The sequence below is a fragment of the Ahaetulla prasina genome, chromosome 2, assembly GCF_028640845.1.
Source record: "Ahaetulla prasina isolate Xishuangbanna chromosome 2, ASM2864084v1, whole genome shotgun sequence".
Classification (NCBI taxonomy): Eukaryota; Metazoa; Chordata; class Lepidosauria; order Squamata; family Colubridae; genus Ahaetulla; species Ahaetulla prasina.
This window is the reverse complement of record NC_080540.1, coordinates 208948207-208967619: the sequence shown is the minus strand read 5'-3', so window position 1 is coordinate 208967619 and position 19413 is coordinate 208948207. Positions and strand designations below refer to the sequence as shown.

At 43.2% G+C, this 19413-nt stretch overlaps 1 protein-coding gene across 1 annotated transcript in view; it reads left to right on the top strand.

Annotated features, from left to right (window-relative positions):
• PLPPR1 (phospholipid phosphatase related 1) overlaps positions 1-18995 on the top strand; it is a 156862-nt gene extending 137867 nt beyond the window's left edge. The window contains exons 6-8 of the mRNA XM_058171791.1: positions 10361-10537; positions 13728-13859; positions 16469-18995. Of these exons, the coding sequence (XP_058027774.1) occupies positions 10361-10537; positions 13728-13859; positions 16469-16501 (342 nt within the window). The 3' untranslated portion in view covers positions 16502-18995. The remainder of the gene's footprint in view (positions 1-10360; positions 10538-13727; positions 13860-16468) is intronic.
• The last annotated feature ends 418 nt before the right edge of the window (positions 18996-19413 follow it).

The following is a 19413-nucleotide window of genomic DNA, read 5'->3' as shown; positions in this document are numbered from 1 at the left end:
GCGTCAAATTTGCCCCCGCCCCTCATTAGGGTATGATGTTTCCCCTGTTTGATTCCCATATTCTTTGCTTTGTTGTAGAACCATCTTAAGATTCAGCGGCATATTGGCTTTGAATATTGCATCTGGCTGTCATTGCAAAAAGCTTTTGATAAATCCATGCTATATAAATTTGATTCTTTGGAAAAACAAATACGTCCAAACTATTGGTTGTTGCTTCAGCTTGGGTCTTGTAGTGCTATAAATTTATTTGGCTGTTTAACAATTATTTGAGCTGTGTTGCTTAGTTTTCCTGGGCATTGCTTGTAATAACACAAGCAACAATTTCATGACAAACTGAACCATGGTTTATAAGCTGTTAATTCACACTTTTGTGCCCTGTGTATTTACAGGTTCCTCCCATGAGGTACTAGTTCCTCCTAATAGTTAAATTCATCTTGTTGCTCAAAATTCATTACTGTGTTTCTGGAGTTCAGTTTGGTTCTTCGCTGAGCATTTCCTAGTTGGCAAACTTCGCTGCCCTTCCTTCATATATTGACTTCCCAAGGAGGAGCAGTTTTTCTTACCTTCATCCTTTTCGATCCATGTTGCAAAAATTTCAATAACTGCTGGGCGGCAGTAAATAGAGGTAGTAATCCTTGATTTACAACCATCCATTTATTGACCGTTACAATATTACAGTGGCAATGAAAAAAAGTGACTTACAATCCAGTCCTCAAATGTATAACTGCTGCAGCGTCCCCACGATCACATGATCAAAATTCGAGTACTTGGCAAATGGGTTGTGTTTATGATGGCTGCAGCAGACCCGGGTCATGTGATTGCTATTTGTGACTTTCCCAGCCAGCTTCCAACCAATGAAGTCAATAGAATAGAATAACAGAGTTGAAGGGACCTTGGAGGTCTTCTAGTCCAACCCCCTGCTTAGGCAGGAAACTGGGATGAAATCCAGCAGGTTCTGACAGGTTCTGGAGAACTATTAATGGAAATTTTGTATAGTTCGGAGAACCGGAAAATGCCACCTCTGGCTGGCCGCAGAGTGGAGTGGGAATGGAGATTTTACAGTATCCTTCCCCCAGGATTGGGGTGGGAATGGAGATTTTGCAGTATCCTTCCCCTGTCACGCCCACCAAGCCACACCATGCCCACTAAGCCATGCCCACAGAACCGGTAGTAAAAAAAATTGGATTTCACCACTGCAGGAAACACTATACCACTTCAGACAAATGGTTATCCAGTCTCTTCTTAAAAACTTCCAGTGTTGGAGCATTTACAACTTCTGGAGGCAAGTTGTTCCACTGATTAATTGTTCTAACTGTCAGGAAGGTTCTTCTTAGTTCTAGGTTGCTTCCCTCCTTGATTAGTTCCATCCATGGCTTCTTGTCCTGCCCTCGGGTGCTTTGGAGACTAGCTTGACAATGGAGGAAGCCAGATTGACTTAATGACCACGTGTGATTCATTTAACAACTGCCACAATTCGCTTAACCGCTGTGACAAAAAGTAAAATCGGGCATGACTTTAATTAACAACTGCCTTGGCTAGTTGGTTCCAACTGTGGTTATAAGTTGAGACTACCTGTAAAAAGTTAATGGTGTTTTGTATTTCTTTTCTGCTATCTAGTAGTCATCTAGATTGTTGCAGTTAGCTTGGTATTTACCGTATATACTCGAGTATAAGCCGAGTTTTTCAGCACGTTTTTTGTGCTGAAAAGCGCCCCCTCGGCTTATACTCGAGTCTACGTCTTGATGTACTTCGGGAACCCCGCACAGGAGACGCCAAAGAGGCGGCGAGATCGTCCGGCGGGATTTGCCCAAGGCTGAGCAGTTCGCCGCGTGGACCTGAGCCAAGCCGGTCGCAGTCCAGCGAGCGGTGAAAGCGACATGCCGAGCGCCGCTCCGCTTTCACCGCTCGGCTGGACTGGGACCGCTTGGCTCGGGTCCGCAGTAACTCCGCCAGGCTGTGCCAAGAAACCATTTAAAAGCCCCGCCAGGGCTTTCTCTTCTCCTCCGTGCTTCAGAAGTTGGGCTTTTAAATGGTTTCTTCGGCACAGCCTGGCGGGAGTTACTGCGGACCCGAGCCAAGCGGTCGCAGTCCAGCCGAACGGTGAAAGCGACATGCCGAGCGCCGCCCGCTTTCACCGCTCGCTGACTGGGACCGCTTGGCTCGGGTCCGCAGTAACTCCCGCCAGGCTGTGCCGCCAAGAAACCATTTAAAAGCCCCGCCAGGGCTTTCTTCTTCTCCTCCGTGCTTCAGAAGTTGGGCTTTTAAATGGTTTCTTCGCGGCACAGCCTGGCGGGAGTTACTGCGACCCGAGCTGCCGTCGCAGTCCAGCCGAACGGTGAAAGCGACATGCCGAGCGCCGCCCGCTTTCACCGCTCGCTGACTGGGACCGCTTGGCTCGGGTCCGCAGTAACTCCGCCAGGCTGTGCCAAGAAACCATTTAAAAGCCCCGCCAGGCTTTCTTCTTCCTCCGTGCTTCAGAAGTTGGGCTTTTAAATGGTTTCTTCGCGCACAGCCTGGCGGAGTTACTGCGGACCCGAGCCAAGCGGTCGCAGTCCAGCCGAACGGTGAAAGCGGAGTGGCGCCGGCATGTCGCTTTCACCGCTCGCTGGACTGCGACCGCTTGGCTCGGGTCCGCGGGCGGGGAGCCGACTTTGGCCCTTTAGCAAGGAGGAAGGTGGGAGGGAAGCGGAGCTGCCGGCTGTGGCGCTCCGCTCGGAGCCGCCGCCGCCGCCTGGAAGAGGGAGGAGGTGACCTTCACGCGCGGAGAGGGTGGGGATGGGGGTTGAGGCGTGCAAGAGGAGCGAGCGTGGAGGAAGAGGAGGAGGCGACGGCCCCGCCGACAGCGCTTTAAGATCAGCCCACGCTCCGAAGAGGAAAGGAGCGAGTGGGTGGGGGGCTGGGACGAGACCCCCACCACAAACACACACACAGCCGGTCGGACGGCGCGGTTCCTTTCTCTGCTCTCTCTCGCTCTGCGCCAAGGCGCTGGAAGGGGGCGGAGAGCGTGAAACAGCAGCAGGAGCAGCCGCGCCGCCGCCTCCTCCTCCTCCTCCTCCTCCTCCTTTCGTGGCGGGCTGCTTCCAAGTCTGGAAATCTGTTTTGGGAAGTGGTGGTGCAGCGGCAGTTCAGCCCTGTCGGCCGGGGGAAGGAGGCGGTGGATCGGATTCTCGCGCCACACCGAAGTCGGCTGGAAAGCTTGCTGCTTCTTCTTCTTTTTTGCTTCTCTCCCCCCCCCACCCCTCTTTTCGGCTCTCTTGCAACGTTGCTGCAGCTCCTCGGCTCCTTTTCCCGGCGCCCCAGAAGGCTCGAGCCTCTGCTGCCGATTGGATACTAAAATAAAATAAAAGCGGAGAAGAACGGGGCGCCGCTTTTGGGGTCCGCGTGCCTGTCGGCGCCCGGCAGGACGCGTTTAAAAAGGCGGGGAGTTGAAAAGAGGCTGCCTCTTCGGGTTACCTCAACATCCATTCCAGAGCCGCTAAAAGAGCGGCTGCTTGGCCCGCCCTGGTTGGGGAACGGGCACAAAAAAAGGGTCCCTGGTGACCCAGAATTCATCCTAGCCCCATTGACTGGCCCCTTTGACTCGATAGGATTTAGCTGACGGGATTGTTAAACAGCGCTCGCACCTTTCTTCTGGGGAGAGAAGTCACTCTAATAAATATTGGGAGGTGTTTTCAAGGAAACATAGGGGTCCACCTTCTGCCCACAAGAAATGTAGGGAAATGCCACCATTCCCAGCCTTCTGAGCACATCAGCTTATCCTGGCAGAGGATGAGGAAAGTCGATTTCAAAGCCTTTGGAAATCACCAGCTTGGAAAAAGCTAAATTATGTAGGGCTATTCAGCTACAACTTCGTGTTTAGGTTTTGTCTTTTGAAGCGAGATAATGATAGCTAGCTAGCTAGCTAATTAGATAGATAGATAGATAGATAGATAGATAGATAGATAGATAGATAGATAGATAGATAGATAGATAGATAGATAGATAGATAGATTAGAAAGAAAACAGAACAAAAAAACAGAATAATAGAGTTGGAAGGGACCTTGGAGGTCTTCTAGTCTAACCCTGCTTACGCAGGAAACCTTATACCACTTCAAATGCTTATCCAATATCTTCTTAAAACTTCCAGTGTTAGAGCATTCACAACTTCTGGAGGCAAGTTGTTCCACTGGTTAATTGTTCTAACTGTCAGGAAATTCTCCTTAGTTCTAGGTTGCTTCTCTCCTTGATTAGTTTCCACCCATGCTTCTTGTCCTGCCCTCAGGTGCTTTGGAGAATAGTTTGATTCCCCTTCTTTGTGGCAGCCCTGAGATATTGGAATGTTCCTATCATGTCACCCCTAAACTAGACATACCCAGTTCACATGCCCTGTGAGACGCCTTGCTTGCATGTCACACACACGCACCGCCGCTGGGAAAAAAAGGATGGAAGGAAGGAAGGAAGGAAGGATGGATTGATGGATGGAGGCGACCGCTTTGAAGCGCAACCCTTCTCCCGCAACTAAGGGGGGGGGGTCAATGTTTTCCCCAATCCTAGGGTGTGGGGAAACAGTCATTCTTTCTTCCCCCCTAGTCTCTCCCGAGATCGCACTGCAGCGCCCATCATCCCCAGCCGGCAATCTGAGCTCGTGCCATCGATGTGGTCCTTGAACTTCCCCCTCCTTGTTTCTAACCCAGCCTAGGATGGCCGGCGTGGAGGGTATGGTGGTGGTAAAACGACCAGGAGAAAGCTTTCGCTCTTTTCGAGAGGTCCTCTTGGAAGGCTGCCTTGGAAAGGGAAAGTGGGGAGGGGGCTGAGATTTCTCCCTCAAAGGTCCCCTTGGAAGGCTGGGTTGGAAAGGGAAAGTGGGGAGGGGGCAGAGATTTCTTCCTCTCGGGTCCCCTTGGAAGGCTGGGTTGGAAAGGGAAAGTGGGGAGGGGGCAGAGATTTCTTCCTCGGGTCCTTCTAGAGTCCTTGAGAAACTGATATCATACAAGGTTAATAAATTATACTCCTCCTCCTCATTGATGAGTTTTTCATCCTGAAATTGATTGAAACATTGTACCATCATATGCTGCCATAGTATAGTGTTAACAACATCTGTAAAGATGATATATGGGCATGACACTAAGTTTTTTCTATATTTCCCTTTATTGAAAAACTTCCATCATGCTTCTTTCTGAAAACAAAGGTCATTATAATATACCTCATTATATATTTGATTTGATGATATTTCAGTTAATAAATACCATTTAAGGTGTTAAGCTTCCTTTCTTTTTCAGCAGCAAAGTGAATTACAACTTTAAAGAACTTTATTACTTTATATTCATTTATTTTAAGTATAGATTTTAGATTTTTAAACAAATATGTTTAGAGCTTTTATATCTTTCAAGTTATTCAAATTATCCCCTCAGCAGGTATATAATGGCATCCAATTCCAATATCATGTTGGGGCTTTTGAGCAAGGGAGGAGGAACGCGAGCACCGCCTTTCGCGCTGGCATTCCGGGATTTCCCTTTGTTTAGAGCTGGGAATCCTCCTTCCCCCTTTTGCACTTTTATTGTTTTTCGTTCAAATAAATATTCATGTTATTTTACTTGGCTCTATCTTTATTTTTTACATTGACCAGTAGCTGCCTCATTTCCCACCCTCGGCTTATACTCGAGTCAATAGTTTTTCCCAGTTTTTTGTGGTAAAATTAGGTGCCTCGGCTTATATTCGGGTCGGCTTATACTCGAGTATATACGGTAATCATCATCTCCCCAAGGAAAAAATAATAATAATTTACATGATGAGGAAAGAGCAATTGACATGGCAGGAACAACAATGATGTGTGTACAAACTGATGATTTTCATCAATTGGGGAACATAAAACTGCCCCAGCAAAGTAGGAGAGTAAAAGGTTCTTATCTCATTTTACATTCTGACTCCCCTCCCTGTGGAGTCATTTAATTTGCTTCTCAGAGGAAAGGCAAGAACATTAAGGAACAGGAGAGGGGAATGAGAAAAACCTAATATAAATTACGAGTATCCCTTTCTAATCTTTTTCAATCTCATTGTGAAGGTGATGAAAAGAGATTGCTTGGAAAGATCCATGGTTTTTTAAACATTTCAAACCGTTGGCAGTAAAGAAAATATTGATACATAGCTCACCAAAGCTATGAACTATCTTTTACTGAGCGCTATTGCCATCCGTGATTCTATTTCGTAATTCGGTGTTTGTGTGTGTATTGCGAGTGTTTGTGAGTGTGAGAGAAAGAGAGAGACTGACTGCTGTGCTTATTCAGCCTTGAAATGTGGAGATGTATAATTAACGGAAGGGGGGGGGCATTTGAGAAGTAATTACTGTTACTATCCCCTCCAGAGCAATGTACACGCCCAATAAAATCACTTTGCTCACAGAATTATCTGTCACCTAGCAGATGGTGAAAGTGTGTATTTATAAACTGCTAAATGGATGCACTATGCAAACAAATTTTATAAAATCAGCATGATTTTTTTTTAAAATACATACCTAGTTTATATGTACCTTGGGTATTCATGGATTGGCTGCAGTAAGCAAAGCAAAGTAATGATTTTTATTATATTTCTTATTTTGAAGAAGCTCTGAATTCTACACAGTGGTAATCATAGAATAATAGAGTTGGAAGGGACATTGCAGGTTTTCTAGTCCAACCTCCTGCTTGAGCGATGATATACCACAGCCATATGTGGTATGATGGCTAACCTTTTCCGGACCGAGTGCCCAAAGTGCGCACGCGCTAAGCTATCCCCCATGCATGTGCCTACCTGCATCCCCCCCCACGCATGCGTGGTGGAGACCCAAAGACCAGCTGGCCAGCAGGAGACACGTGCGCATGCGCAGCAGAGCTGAATTGGGGCGATGGCTTGCGTGCCATCAGGGCCGGCTCTGCGTGCCACCTCTGGCACACATGCCATAGGTTCGCCATCAAGGCCCTATACTATTTCAGATAAATGATTGTCCAGTGTCTTCTTAAATGCCTGCAGTGATGGATCACCTACTAGTTCTGAAGGAAAGCCGTTCCGCTGGTAAATAGTTCTAACTGTTAGGAAATTTCTCTATAGTTCTAGGTTGTTTCCCTCCTTGGTTAGGCTCCATCCATTGTTTCTCATCTTGCCTTTTGGTGTTCTGGAAAATAGTTTGACCTCATCTTTGTAGGAGCCCCTCAAATATTGGATCACTGCTATCATGTCTCCCTCTAATCCTTCTTTTCATTAGACTGGACATACCCAATTCCAAAACCATTCTTCATATGTTTTAGCCTGCAGCCCTTTAATCCAGAGTCTCAACATCCTTTATATATTGGAGTGACCAGAAATTTCAAGTGTGGTCTTACTAAGGCTTTGTAAAGCAGTACTAGAACTTCATGTGATCTTGATTCTATCTGTTGTGTCTTGTCCGCTCTCACCGCAGCCGGGGTCTGCTTATCTGCTCCCGAACACGGAGGAATGTATGCCTCCCGGCCCCAGTTCTGGCTCCATGCCCAGACAAGCTGCAGAGGAGGGGGCACCTCCCGGTCCCAGCCCTGGCTCCATGCCCAGGCAAACGGAGCAGCTAGACCCCTCCCCCTCCTCCACAGCATGTGAGCCTGAGGAAAGTTTACTTCCAACAACAGCTGATTGGAGTGACCCTCGCATCAGAAGATTGGATAGGCGGAGGCAACAGAGGGAAGGGAGGGGCAGGCCTTAATGAGTGCTGAGTCATGGAGCCACACCCCATGGCCTATATAAAGGATCTGCTTTCTGGCAGTCTCTGAGTCAGGCAAAGTCGAACTTATCTTGCTGAAGTCACTTACTGGTCTCCTGCCTGCTCTGAGGACTTTGCTAGGACTTTGGGCAGAGCTGCAGAGGCAAGCCTGATTCGGATTTCCCTGACCCGGCCGTCAGCGGAGGAGTGGGACACGACACTATCCCTCTGTTAATGCAGCCCAGGATTGCATTGGCATTTTCGGGTGCTGCCACACACTGTTGACTCATATTTAAGTGATTGTCCACTTGGACTCCAAGACACCCTCTTACAGTTATTGGCATTAAGTCAACTTTCACCTAGCATAAACCTATCCAGTTGGTTTTTCTAGCCTAAGTGTAAAACCTTACTTTTATCTATGTTGAATTTCATTTTGTTAGATGGGGCCCAGTGTTCAAGTCTGTCAAGATCTTTTGGGTTCTTGAGCTTGTCTTCTGGGGTGTTTATAATGATAAAAACTATAATGGTAAAGATGCAGAACATATTTTCCTGTGCTGCATTTGTACAGATTTTTTTTGTCTCCTCAATAGTTTGTTTATCAGTTAATTTCACCTTTTTGCTTATTGTTCTGAAGACCTTTGAATAAAACTGTGATTCCATTCTGTGTGGTGAATTTAGTGCAACTCAGTTTTCAGTCATTACGCTAGGTTTCGGTGGTATTTCTGTAAGCTCAGCCATTGGCACTTGGAAATCATGGTTTAGAGCTCAGCATTTTATGGGAACCAGGCCACTGAGATTGTTCAACAAACTACAATTATAGGAGTCCAATTAATTACATCCCCCAATTTTTTTACAGCTTTATTTGTATCCCCATGAGATTGATCTAACTTGGCCTAACCTTAGTTTGCCTCTCATTAAACCTCATTTGATACTTGGAAAGCATCTGCTATTGGGATGATGCTATTTTGGGAAGTGAGGTCTTAATGAAGCCAGGCTGTGTTTTGGAAAGCATAAATTGCTGGTGAAGTTTCTATTGTATTTGCTGATTTAGCCCATCACTTTTATTTTAGTGCTACAGTATCTGCCTACTCATGTCACCCTTGTAATTATAGTCTCAAAAATTAGTGTTAACTTTGTCCTCAGTGCTGCCGGGTTTTTTTTAAATCATGGTTTTGCTGTTTTGTTGAAGGAATAGTTGTGAATACAAAGAAATCTTGCATCCTATAATTATACTTTCATTGTCTTTCATGGTAGTTTGCCTTTTTTTAAAACAACAACTATACATTCTTCATTTTCTGCCATTTATTAATTACACTAAAAATTATGGTGGCAGTTTTTAAAAGCCAGAAATGGGATAAAGTAGCAAAGAATATTCATCTATTATGTGGAAGAAAGAACTGTTACTTGTTTATGCCTTTCTATACCACATTTTGACTTAGAATATTGATCAGACAAAAAGACAGGTTTTAGGATTCAAAATCATTTGCTATATCCACCTCCGAAATTCAGGAACAGTATCAACTGTATGATTATGTTCCTGAGTTTTAGACTTTTTTCACATTGCTGGATCTAATGTAGCTATTTTAGAGGCTACAAATATTTCAAACATGGTTCATATGAAGCTCTTATGTAGTGCCTTTTGTTCCAATAACACAACCCAACAAAAACCCCTAACCCTATCCGTAACCCTTTAAGAGTCATATTAACTTTAAGGGGCTACTCTTCATGGATCAATATATATATTGATATAATATACGATCGATCGATCGATCGATCGATAGATATAGAATCCCGAGTGCTGCGTAACAGGGTGGCTTCCATTACTTGTCCCAGCTTCTGCCAACCTAGCAGTTCGAAAGCACATAAAAAATGCCGTAGAAAAATAGGGACCATCTTTGGTGGGAAGATAATAGCGTTCTGTGCGCCTTTGGCATTTAGTCATGCCGGCCACATGACCACGGAGATGTCTTCGGACAGCGCTGGCTCTTTGGCTTTGAAACGTAGATGAGCACCGTCCCCTTGAGTCGAGAACAACTAGCACATATGTGCGAGGGGAACCTTTACCTTCACCTTATAGATATAGATATAGATATAGGCATACATGGCTATATTGATTTCATCTTTTTAACAAATCCTAAGAAATCTGAATAGGGGCTAAGATTCGAAGCTTGCATCTTGCAGTAACATACCAATACAGGTAGTCCTCGACTTATGACCACAATTGAGCCCAACATTTCTGTGGCTAAGCGAGACAGGTGTTAAGTGAATTTTGCCCTACATTTTATGACCTTTCTTGCCACAGTTGCTAAGTGAATCACTCCAGTTGCTAAGTTAATAACAAGGCTGTTAAGCAAATCTGGGTTCCTCATTGACTTTGCTTGTCTGAAGGTTGCAAAAGGTAATTCACATGATCCTGGGACACAACACTCGTCATGAATATAATTGACATGTCTAAATTTTAATCACCTGACCAGAGAGCTGCTGCAGTGGTCATAAGTGTGTAAAACAGGCATAAATCATTTATTTCAGTGCCGTTGTAACTTTGAATGGTCAGTAATTGAACTGTTGCAAGTCAAGGGCTACCTGTATACAGATGACCATCATATGCGGTGATTGATGCTGGATTGTAGAGGACTAGGTTATTATGTCACTAAGGTCAATCTGTTGATATTTCAGATGTACATCACTAGCACAATCAAGACAAAGAGCAGTCGGCTTGCCAAGCCAGTGTTGTGTCTGGGGACACTTTGTGCTGCCTTCCTTACAGGGCTCAACCGAGTTTCTGAGTATAGAAACCACTGTTCAGATGTCATTGCAGGCTTCATCTTGGGAAGCACAGTAGCACTCTTCCTGGTAGGTGGATAAACTTTTACTATCTTTTTCATATTGTATACTGCTTACTGCATTCGTACTGCAGAAAAAACAGTTGCTACCAACCTGCCTTTCATTGAGGACCTGTATACTTCAGAGTCAAAAAGAGGGCTGTGAAACTATTTACAGACCCCTCACATTCTGGACATAAATTGTTTCAACTCCTGCCCTCAAAACGACGTTATAGAGCACTGCATATCAGAACAACTAGATACAAGGACAGTTTTTCCCCGAACGCCATCACTCTGCTAAACAAATAATTCCCTCAACACTGTCAAACTATTTACTAAATCTGCACTACTATTAATCTTCTCATCGTTCCCATCATCCATCTCCTTCCACTTATGACTGTATGACTGGAGCTTTGTTGCTTGTATCCTTACAATTTATATTGATATTGTTTCCTGATTGCTTATTTGTACCCTATGACTATCATTAAGTGTTGTACCTTATGATTCTTGATGAATGTATCTTTTATGTACACCGAGGGCATATGCACTAAGGCAAATTCTTTGTGTGTCCAATCACGCTTGGCCAATAAAAGATTCTATTCTATTCTATTCTATTCTGTATGGAGAATTCCCTTGCCAGTATCCAAACTGGGCCAGCTTGTTCGTACAAGGCTGAAGGAAACAGAAAAGTCTTTTTCAAGATCAATTTGCATCCAGAGAGCAAAGGACATGCTACTTCCTGCTTCCATTATTTGTCCAGAAATTGATCAGACTTTCACAACAACCGTGGTCAGTCAGTGGTTTTCGGCCTCAGCTATACTTATTTATTTTATTTATTTATTTATTAGATTTTTATACCGCCCTTCTCCCAAAGGACTCAGGGCGGTGCACAGCCAAGTAAAAACATAGACATAGACAAAAATTAAAAACGTATTAAAAAACTGATTATAAAATGGCCAAATAGAATTAAAACTAAGATAAAACCATCCTAAAACCCCACTTAAAAATTTCATCAGGCTAGCCCCGCACGGTGGAATAAAAAGGTCTTGAGCTCGCGTTTAAAAGACCGGAGGTCGGGGAATTGACGCAACCTCAGAGGCAACTCATTCCGTAGGGCTGGAGCCCCCACAGAGAAGGCCCTCCCCCTGGGGGGCGCCAGTCGACATTGTTTGACTGACGGCACCCTGAGGAGGCCCTCCCTATGGGAGTGCACAGGCCGATGGGAGGCTATAGGTGGCAGTAGGCGGTCCTGTAAGTAACCCGGTCCTGTGCCATGGAGCGCTTTAAAGGTGATAACCAACACCTTGAATTGCACCCGGAAGACCACCGGCAACAGTGCAGGCTGCGCAGGAGAGGTGTTATATGGGAGCATCGCGGTGCCCCTTCTATTACCTGCGCAGCCACATTCTGGACCAGTTGGAGCCTCCTGGTGTTCTTCAAAGGGAGCCCCATGTAGAGAGCATTGCAGTAGTCCAGCGGGAAGTGACAAGGGCATGAGTGACCATGCGTAGGGAATCCCGGTCAAGAAAGGGACACAACTGGCGAATCAGGCGCACCTGATAAAAAGCTCCCCTGGCAACGGCCGTCATGTGTTCTTCTAAGGACAGCCGATCATCCAGGAGAACGCCTAAGTTGCGAACCCTCCTCCAGGGGGCCAATGATTCGCCCCCAACAGTCAGCGATGGAGTAAGCTGGCTGTACCGGGATGCCGGCATCCACAGCCACTCTGTCTTGGATGGGTTGAGCTGAAGCTTGTTCTTCCCCATCCAGACCCGCACGGCCTCCAGACACCGGGACATCACGTTGACGGCTTCATTGGGGTGGTTAGGGGTGGAAATGTACAGCTGAGTGTCGTCAGCGTACAGATGGTATTCCATCCCAAAACCACGGATAATCTCACCCAGCGGTTTCATATAGATGTTGACCAGGAGAGGCGAGATAACCGACCCCTGCGGCAGCCCACATATGAGGTGCCTTGAGGTCGATCTCTGCCCCCCTGCCAACACCATCTGCGATCGGTTGGAAAGATAGGAGGAGAACCACCGAAAAACGGTGCCCTCTACTCCCAAGCCCCCAATCGCCGCAGCAAGATACCATGGTCAATGGTATCAAAAGCCACTGAGAGATCTAATAGGACCAGGACAGAGGAACAATCCCTGTCATGGGACCTCCAGAGATCATCAACCAACGCGACCAAAGTCATCTCCATGCTGTACCCAGGCATGAAGCCGGACTGGAACGGGTCTAGATAGACAGTTTCATCCAGGTACCGGGGAAGCTGACATGCCACCATACTCTCAACAACTTGGCCACAAAGCGAAGGTTGGAGACAGGATGATAATTTGCCAAAATAGCCGGGTCCGGGGAGGGCTTCTTAAGGAGGGGCCTCACCACTGCCTTTTTCAAGGCAGTAGGAAAGACACCCTCCATTAAAGAGGCATTGATAATTCCCAGGAGCCAGCCTTGAGTAACCTCCTGTGTGGCCAGTACCAACCAGGAGGGACACGGGTCTAATAAATATGTGGTCGCATTCAGCCTCCTCAGTATCCTGTCCATGTCCTCGGGAGTCAGAGCATCAAACTCTCCCCAGATAACATTCTCAAGAACTACCTCTGTCATCCCACCCGGATCTACCCAATCAGCGTCCAGACCGTCCCGGATCCGAGCGATTTTATCAGACAGATATTGTCCAAAATCCTCAGCACGGCCCTGCAAGGGGTCCTCCCGAACTCCCTGCTCAAGAAGGGAGCTTCTTGATGTTGCTTCCCAACATCTCTGGATCTCACCACAGCATCTGTCCCATGAAATAGCTACTTCTATTTTCATCTCAGTCATAAATTTGTGCACTGTTATCTAAAGCGCTGACTGGGAATTATGTGATAGGATGATGGATTGCTGTAATGTAAATCTGCTTTGAAAAGTTTTAGCAGATGCTTTAGAAAAAAGAGTGTTAATGATCCTGAGTCAGTAAACACTTTTGCTAGATGTTGCTCAGTAGGAGCCAACATTATATAGTACACATGGAATGCTTGTAGAATACACAGAAGCTTTTAATTGGTTGCAAAGTACGAACAAGATAAAATTGGTAATTTATGTCACTCTAAAAGAATGTCATTCAAGTGATAGAACTAAGTCAATGCCACAAAATGCATGCGAATATCTTCTGAGTTTTAGTAATTATGATCGCTCCAAGAATCTTCTTTTCTCTTTCTGATCCCAAGGGCATCTGTGTAGTTCATAATTTCAAAGGAGCACATGGGACACCTTCAAAATCAAAACTGGATGAACAGCGAGGCGTGCCCTTGATGGCGTTTCCACGAGTGGAAAGTCCTTTGGAGACGTTGAGTGCCCAGGTACCATATAACTTCTGTTTAGAAATTTCTCTTTTTGATAAACTCTTTTTCAATAGTTCAGTTCTTTATATTACAAGTAAACGTTGTAGTCAGCTTGCTTTTACGTTTTTAGCATTTTTGGCAGGATAAATAACAGCGTAAAAAAGATGACCATTTAGAAGCACCATTATTTCATTAGACCAATCCTTTCATCCTGCATTTTTATATTCTGCTTCATCCATTCAAGATTAAAGGTAATCATTTAATTGGGACAAACTGCTTCATAACAAATACCCTGCTAAGTATTCACTCTTGGCAATTAGATTTGAGCTTTGAGCTACTTCATATATTATGTCCTGTACAAGTATTTTTAAAGCAGGATGGGGAACTGTGTTGTAATCCAGTTCCCATTAACTCCAAAAAAACAGGGTAGAACCTCATTAAATATGCTAATTGGGCCTGGAAACTCTTGTATTAAGTCAGGGGTCTCCAACCTTGGCAACTTTTAAGACTTGTGGACTTCAATCAAGCAAAGCTGGCTGAGGAACTCTGGGAGTTGAAGTCCACAAGTCTTAAAGTTGCCAAGGTTGGAGACCCCTGCATTAAATGACATGGTTGTAAGTTGAAAAAAGCCACATGACTGTGCTGCTTGGTGACAGCAGTTCCGGCAGTCCCAGTTTTCGTTGTTAAGCAAGGACTGTATGGGTCGTTAAGCAAAACAACATGCTTTGTTGCTGAGTTGTGTGACGTGATTCCAGAAGCAGTCACCATTTTCCAAATAACCGCACTGAATTAATTGAGGACTCTCAGAAAATGGTGGCTGCTTCTGGGATTGCACCGCACAGCCCAAAGACAAAGCTTCCCTAAACCAAGCTCTGGAACTCTTTGAAAGGTACGTACACAATGGGCAATGCAAGTGAGAAGGAGGATGTGGGGCCTGGTGGAGTGGAGAGTAGGGCCAGTGTGGGAACAGGGCAGGAAGAGGAACATGGGATGTGTTGAGGTGGGGGAAGCCATGGGAACCCTGGGTTAAAGCGTGCACCCCTGAATGTGCTCTGCTTAACAACCCACACATTTGTTTAGTGACCGCATCAAGAAGACCAGCGATGGGTCATAAGTGAGGCAATCACATGAATGCTTCACTTAATGGCTGTCATACGCAGGACTACTTAATTATCCTTGGATTATTTTTTTCAGCCTTATTGCTTCCAACCTAACAGAACGTTGGAAATAAATAAGGGGATCAGACCAACGTCTCTTCACCTGTCCACCAGCAGGATAATGCTCCAAAAATGAACAAAATGGAATTATGTTTAGGATTTGGAAGGGAAAGAGAACAGAAAGAGTTTGAAAAAGGAAAAAAAATTCTCAAAAAAAAAACACCTGTAAAAAAGCCCAATAAATTGTTATGAAACAGGCAATTAGGCAGTGTCTCAAAAAATGATGGATCCTCCATTAAACCCTCTTTCCTTTCCTTTCTGGTCATGTGTCCTAGGGTAGAAATGTTTTTTTTAAAAAACAAACAAACAAACAAGTTTTTATTGATTTTTTTTTAGTTTCCTCCCCTACACACATACATGATTTATGAACAGAGTATTGGCCATATCATATCTTATACAATTCAGTATATTCAAATATATTTTAATTAGCTACAATTTTTGCCAGAATATTCTTTTTTCATAATTTTTATTCATTTCCTAATATTTCCTTGCTCATTTCATTAAATCACATCTTCTTTCACCCTCAAGTTCTAATTTCTCCATTTTTATTAATATTCATTCTCTTTCATTCTTTTTTTTTTAACTATTTTAATTTTTATCCTATTGAAAAATGTTCGGGTTGCTTTTCTTCCATTTCATCTTTTCCTTTTCACAGCAATCCTTTCTTCTCCTTCTCACTCCTTTCCCTCCCTCCTTTCATCCTACCTACTTTCTTCTCTCCTCTCCTACTTCCCCTTCCTTTTTCCCCCTCCTCTCTACTTCCTCCCTATCTAACCTTCTCTCCTACTCTTATTTCCCCTACCTTTCCTCCTCTCCTCTTCCCTTTCTTCTTTCTCTCTCCCTCCTTCTCCCTTTCCATCTCTCTCCTTCTTCTTATTTCTCTCCATTGCTGTATTTATTTTCATTTCAATATTTCTGGTGTCCAGGCAATCCCGATTTTCTCATTTATTATGTATATTTCTCAAACCTCCCCTCCTATATTTTAGTTATTAACATTGTCTTCATCTTATTCCATTTATATCTTACAATCAATTAATGCAACCTTCCATCTCTAATTTTCTTAAAGTTTTTGTTCACAATTCAATGTTTATTATTTTGCTCCAATAGTGTACATCATTTACTAACATTTCAATTTTATTTCCTTTTACATCTTAATTTCAAAAAAAAAGAAGAAGAAGAAATACATTGTTTTAAAATAAATAATAAATAGATCAGCAGATGAAATGTGAAAGATAGTATGATTTATAAGTGAAAACGAGGGTAGAAGTGTTTTGAATGGGTTAAAAACAATTCCAGACACCATACTCTGTGTGCTTTCCTTACCTTATTTCTTATTTGTCCCAAGATCGACAGCTGTGACTACATCATTGCATTCTAAAGCATATTGTCTCTTCTCTCTTTGTTCTGCAGAATCATTCTGCCTCTATGACCGAAGTAACCTGATCTGAACAACATCAAGAGAATTTTTTTATTGCCCTCTGCTAGAGTACTCCCACCAGAATACACAGTTACACTAATTGTCAAACTGTGATAACCAGTATTATTATGTTATGTCTAGTTAGGAACTAATGTTTTGTACATTTTTGTATGAGGAAGTGATATAGCTTGCCCTGGAATCACACCCACTTTCTTTTTTTCTTGTTGTCAGCTTTAATATATTTATGCCAGAATTTAAGACAAGTGAAAACAAAAAAGAAACAAGACAAAAAAATATGAACTCTTTTTTGATTACAGTGTGTTCTGAGGCACTACACCTTTGGGAATTGTTGATGTTTTGTGATATTTGTACACACAAACTTTTTTGTTTTGTTTTGTTTTATATACAGTAAATTAAATGATAATTATAATACTAATTCATTTTTTACCTTTTTATTACCAGAGATTATGCTTCCAGTAAGTGAGGAGTTCAGATTCAGCACTGGCAGCGCAATTCTACAGAATTCATACTCATTTTCTAAAAGTTACTGTAGAATTGGCTCTGCATGACTGCCATCTGGCCCTTTAGATTATCGATAATGAGAAATATGTATTTTGAATGCTGGTTTAACATAGCAAGACTAAGAACTTGTCTGTTTGCAAATTTTGATTCCTCTTATACAAGCCCCATAATTGAGACTGTGACTAGAGCAGGAAATACCTGAACGTTTTTTCAGGAGTCCAATTTTTTTTATGGAGCTTGCTCAGGAAATTGTCCCAAGGGGTTATGCTCATGGTGTGTAATCTTTGGGTTGTTGACTCAAGATTAGTTTCCTTAGCCCCAAGGTCTTCACTGAATGTGCATAATTCACACCGCTTGTTTAGCAGCTTTTTGTTGTTTGATAGAGTCTTCTTCAAGCAAACTTTCTTCATGTAAAGCAACCAGCAAAATTTCTTTCGGCGTGATGGAAATTATAGAGAAAGCCTGCGTGTGAATGCACACCTCTTGTGCACTATCCTTAAGATTATTGCCTTGAACTACAAGAACAAATGACTGCAGCTTTTAGTCGGAGTCCAGTTTAGCACTAATAGTTTAGCAGATTGGATCAAGAATTCATAGTGTTAGTCAAAAGACTGTATCATTAGCCTTTTAGTAGATTTGAGGAACAGAACAAGAAGTTGGGAAACTTAGGAGAATGAAGTATTATTGCAGTATTATTGCAGTCCCAGGCCGAAGAGCTATGGCCTGCATTAAGCTGAAATCCACCTCAGTGTGATATTTTTAAATTTCTTAAGAACTGTCTCTTCCTAAAAAGCATGAAAATCATGTAGGAAAATTTGTAGCCATAATCATTGAATCATTTACCAGAATTCTACCAAATGAGCATTTTTTTTTTGCTGTAGACATATATGTATCGCTTTGTTGTGACATGCATGCGTTTCTAAGACATGATAAACTTTGGAAGTAGCACTTAACCTTGGAACAAATATATTAAATCTCTTTAGAGCCACTCAAATCCTGTTATTTCATACAGTGCTTCACAGAAGGCTCCAAATTGATCCCGAAAATTGGAAACCATCACTGTGTTACCAATTGGTGTTTTGTAATAGAAAAGAGCGTAAATGTTTCATTGCTACATTTGAGCGTATTTTGCAACTCAGAAAGATGCCTTAAGGCAATACATTTGTGATTCAGTTCCACTGGTGCTAACATATTGTAATACCTTTCACATTGACACAAGTAGGAAATCAGCTGCTGACTATGTGTGTCAAATATGAATGTGTGAAAAGCATCATTGTTGTGCCTCCTCAGAAATGGCCCTTCTCGTTCATAAGGAAATGCAAAAGAAATTTAGAACACCGGCTCAAGGAGGAAGATTGGTCAAACTTGGTACCTTATCACTACTTTTCCTTTTCTCAGCTCCCTGGGAAGATAAGGAGTTAAATGGAAACACCAAGGAAAAAGGCAGCCAAAAAGGACTTTGGGTTTCAGCAATTTTCCTTGTTTTCAGGAAGGGACTCTTCTGAAGAGATAGAACTTAGCATCTGTTAAAATAAAATGCAATGCCTACAGCAGCTCTTGAATCCCCCCAAAATGTGTGTATTCCTTCCTCCAAGTAATGCCGGCTTAATTTTCTGAATCAAAACTGATTTTCATTTTGCAATTTATTGTTAACAAATCAAAGGAAAGGAAAAAGGACCAGTTTGCTGATTTCATCCTCTCCCTCTCCCAGTCCTAGTAATTTTCTGCTACATCCCATTATTCTAGCATGATCATAATCACAATAGTGTTTCCTTTGAGAAATGGAACTTCTCTCTGTATTTTTGCTGGAATGCCTGCCATGTTGATTCCTGGGTTTTTGTATATAATTTTTTTTCCAAAAGAGATAAAAAAAAATTATCACAAAACTGTTTGCATCAGGACTTTGTCATTTTCCTAGGAGTTGGGAGGGATATATGAGACCTGTCTTATTTCTTAATTTATGTTCTTCAGCTTTTCGTGAATAAACCTCCAATCATAGATTTCCTTTAAAAAATGCATCCTGTTGATACCTCACTGGTACTTTAGAAAGTGCAAGTCATTAAGAATCCTGTTAAGTCAGCTAATAATTCTCAAACTTGTTATCCAATACATTTAGAAGATGTAGTTCACAGAAGATTGGGATCATTAGGGGCTATAATTGTATTTTTCTCTTGCATACGATACAAAAACATTAGTTCTGAAGTTCCTTACAAGAGTGTCCTGTTGAACCCACAATATAGTACAATACACCAGTGATTCTCAATCTTTTCTTCACCATGGACCCTCTTTAAATACATTTTGTGACCACAGACCCCCAAGACTTAACTCAAGATTAAAAAATTTTCTCAAGCCTTCACGGATCCCTTGTGACATTGTGGCCCCCAGGGGTCCGCGGATCACAGGATGAGGATCACTG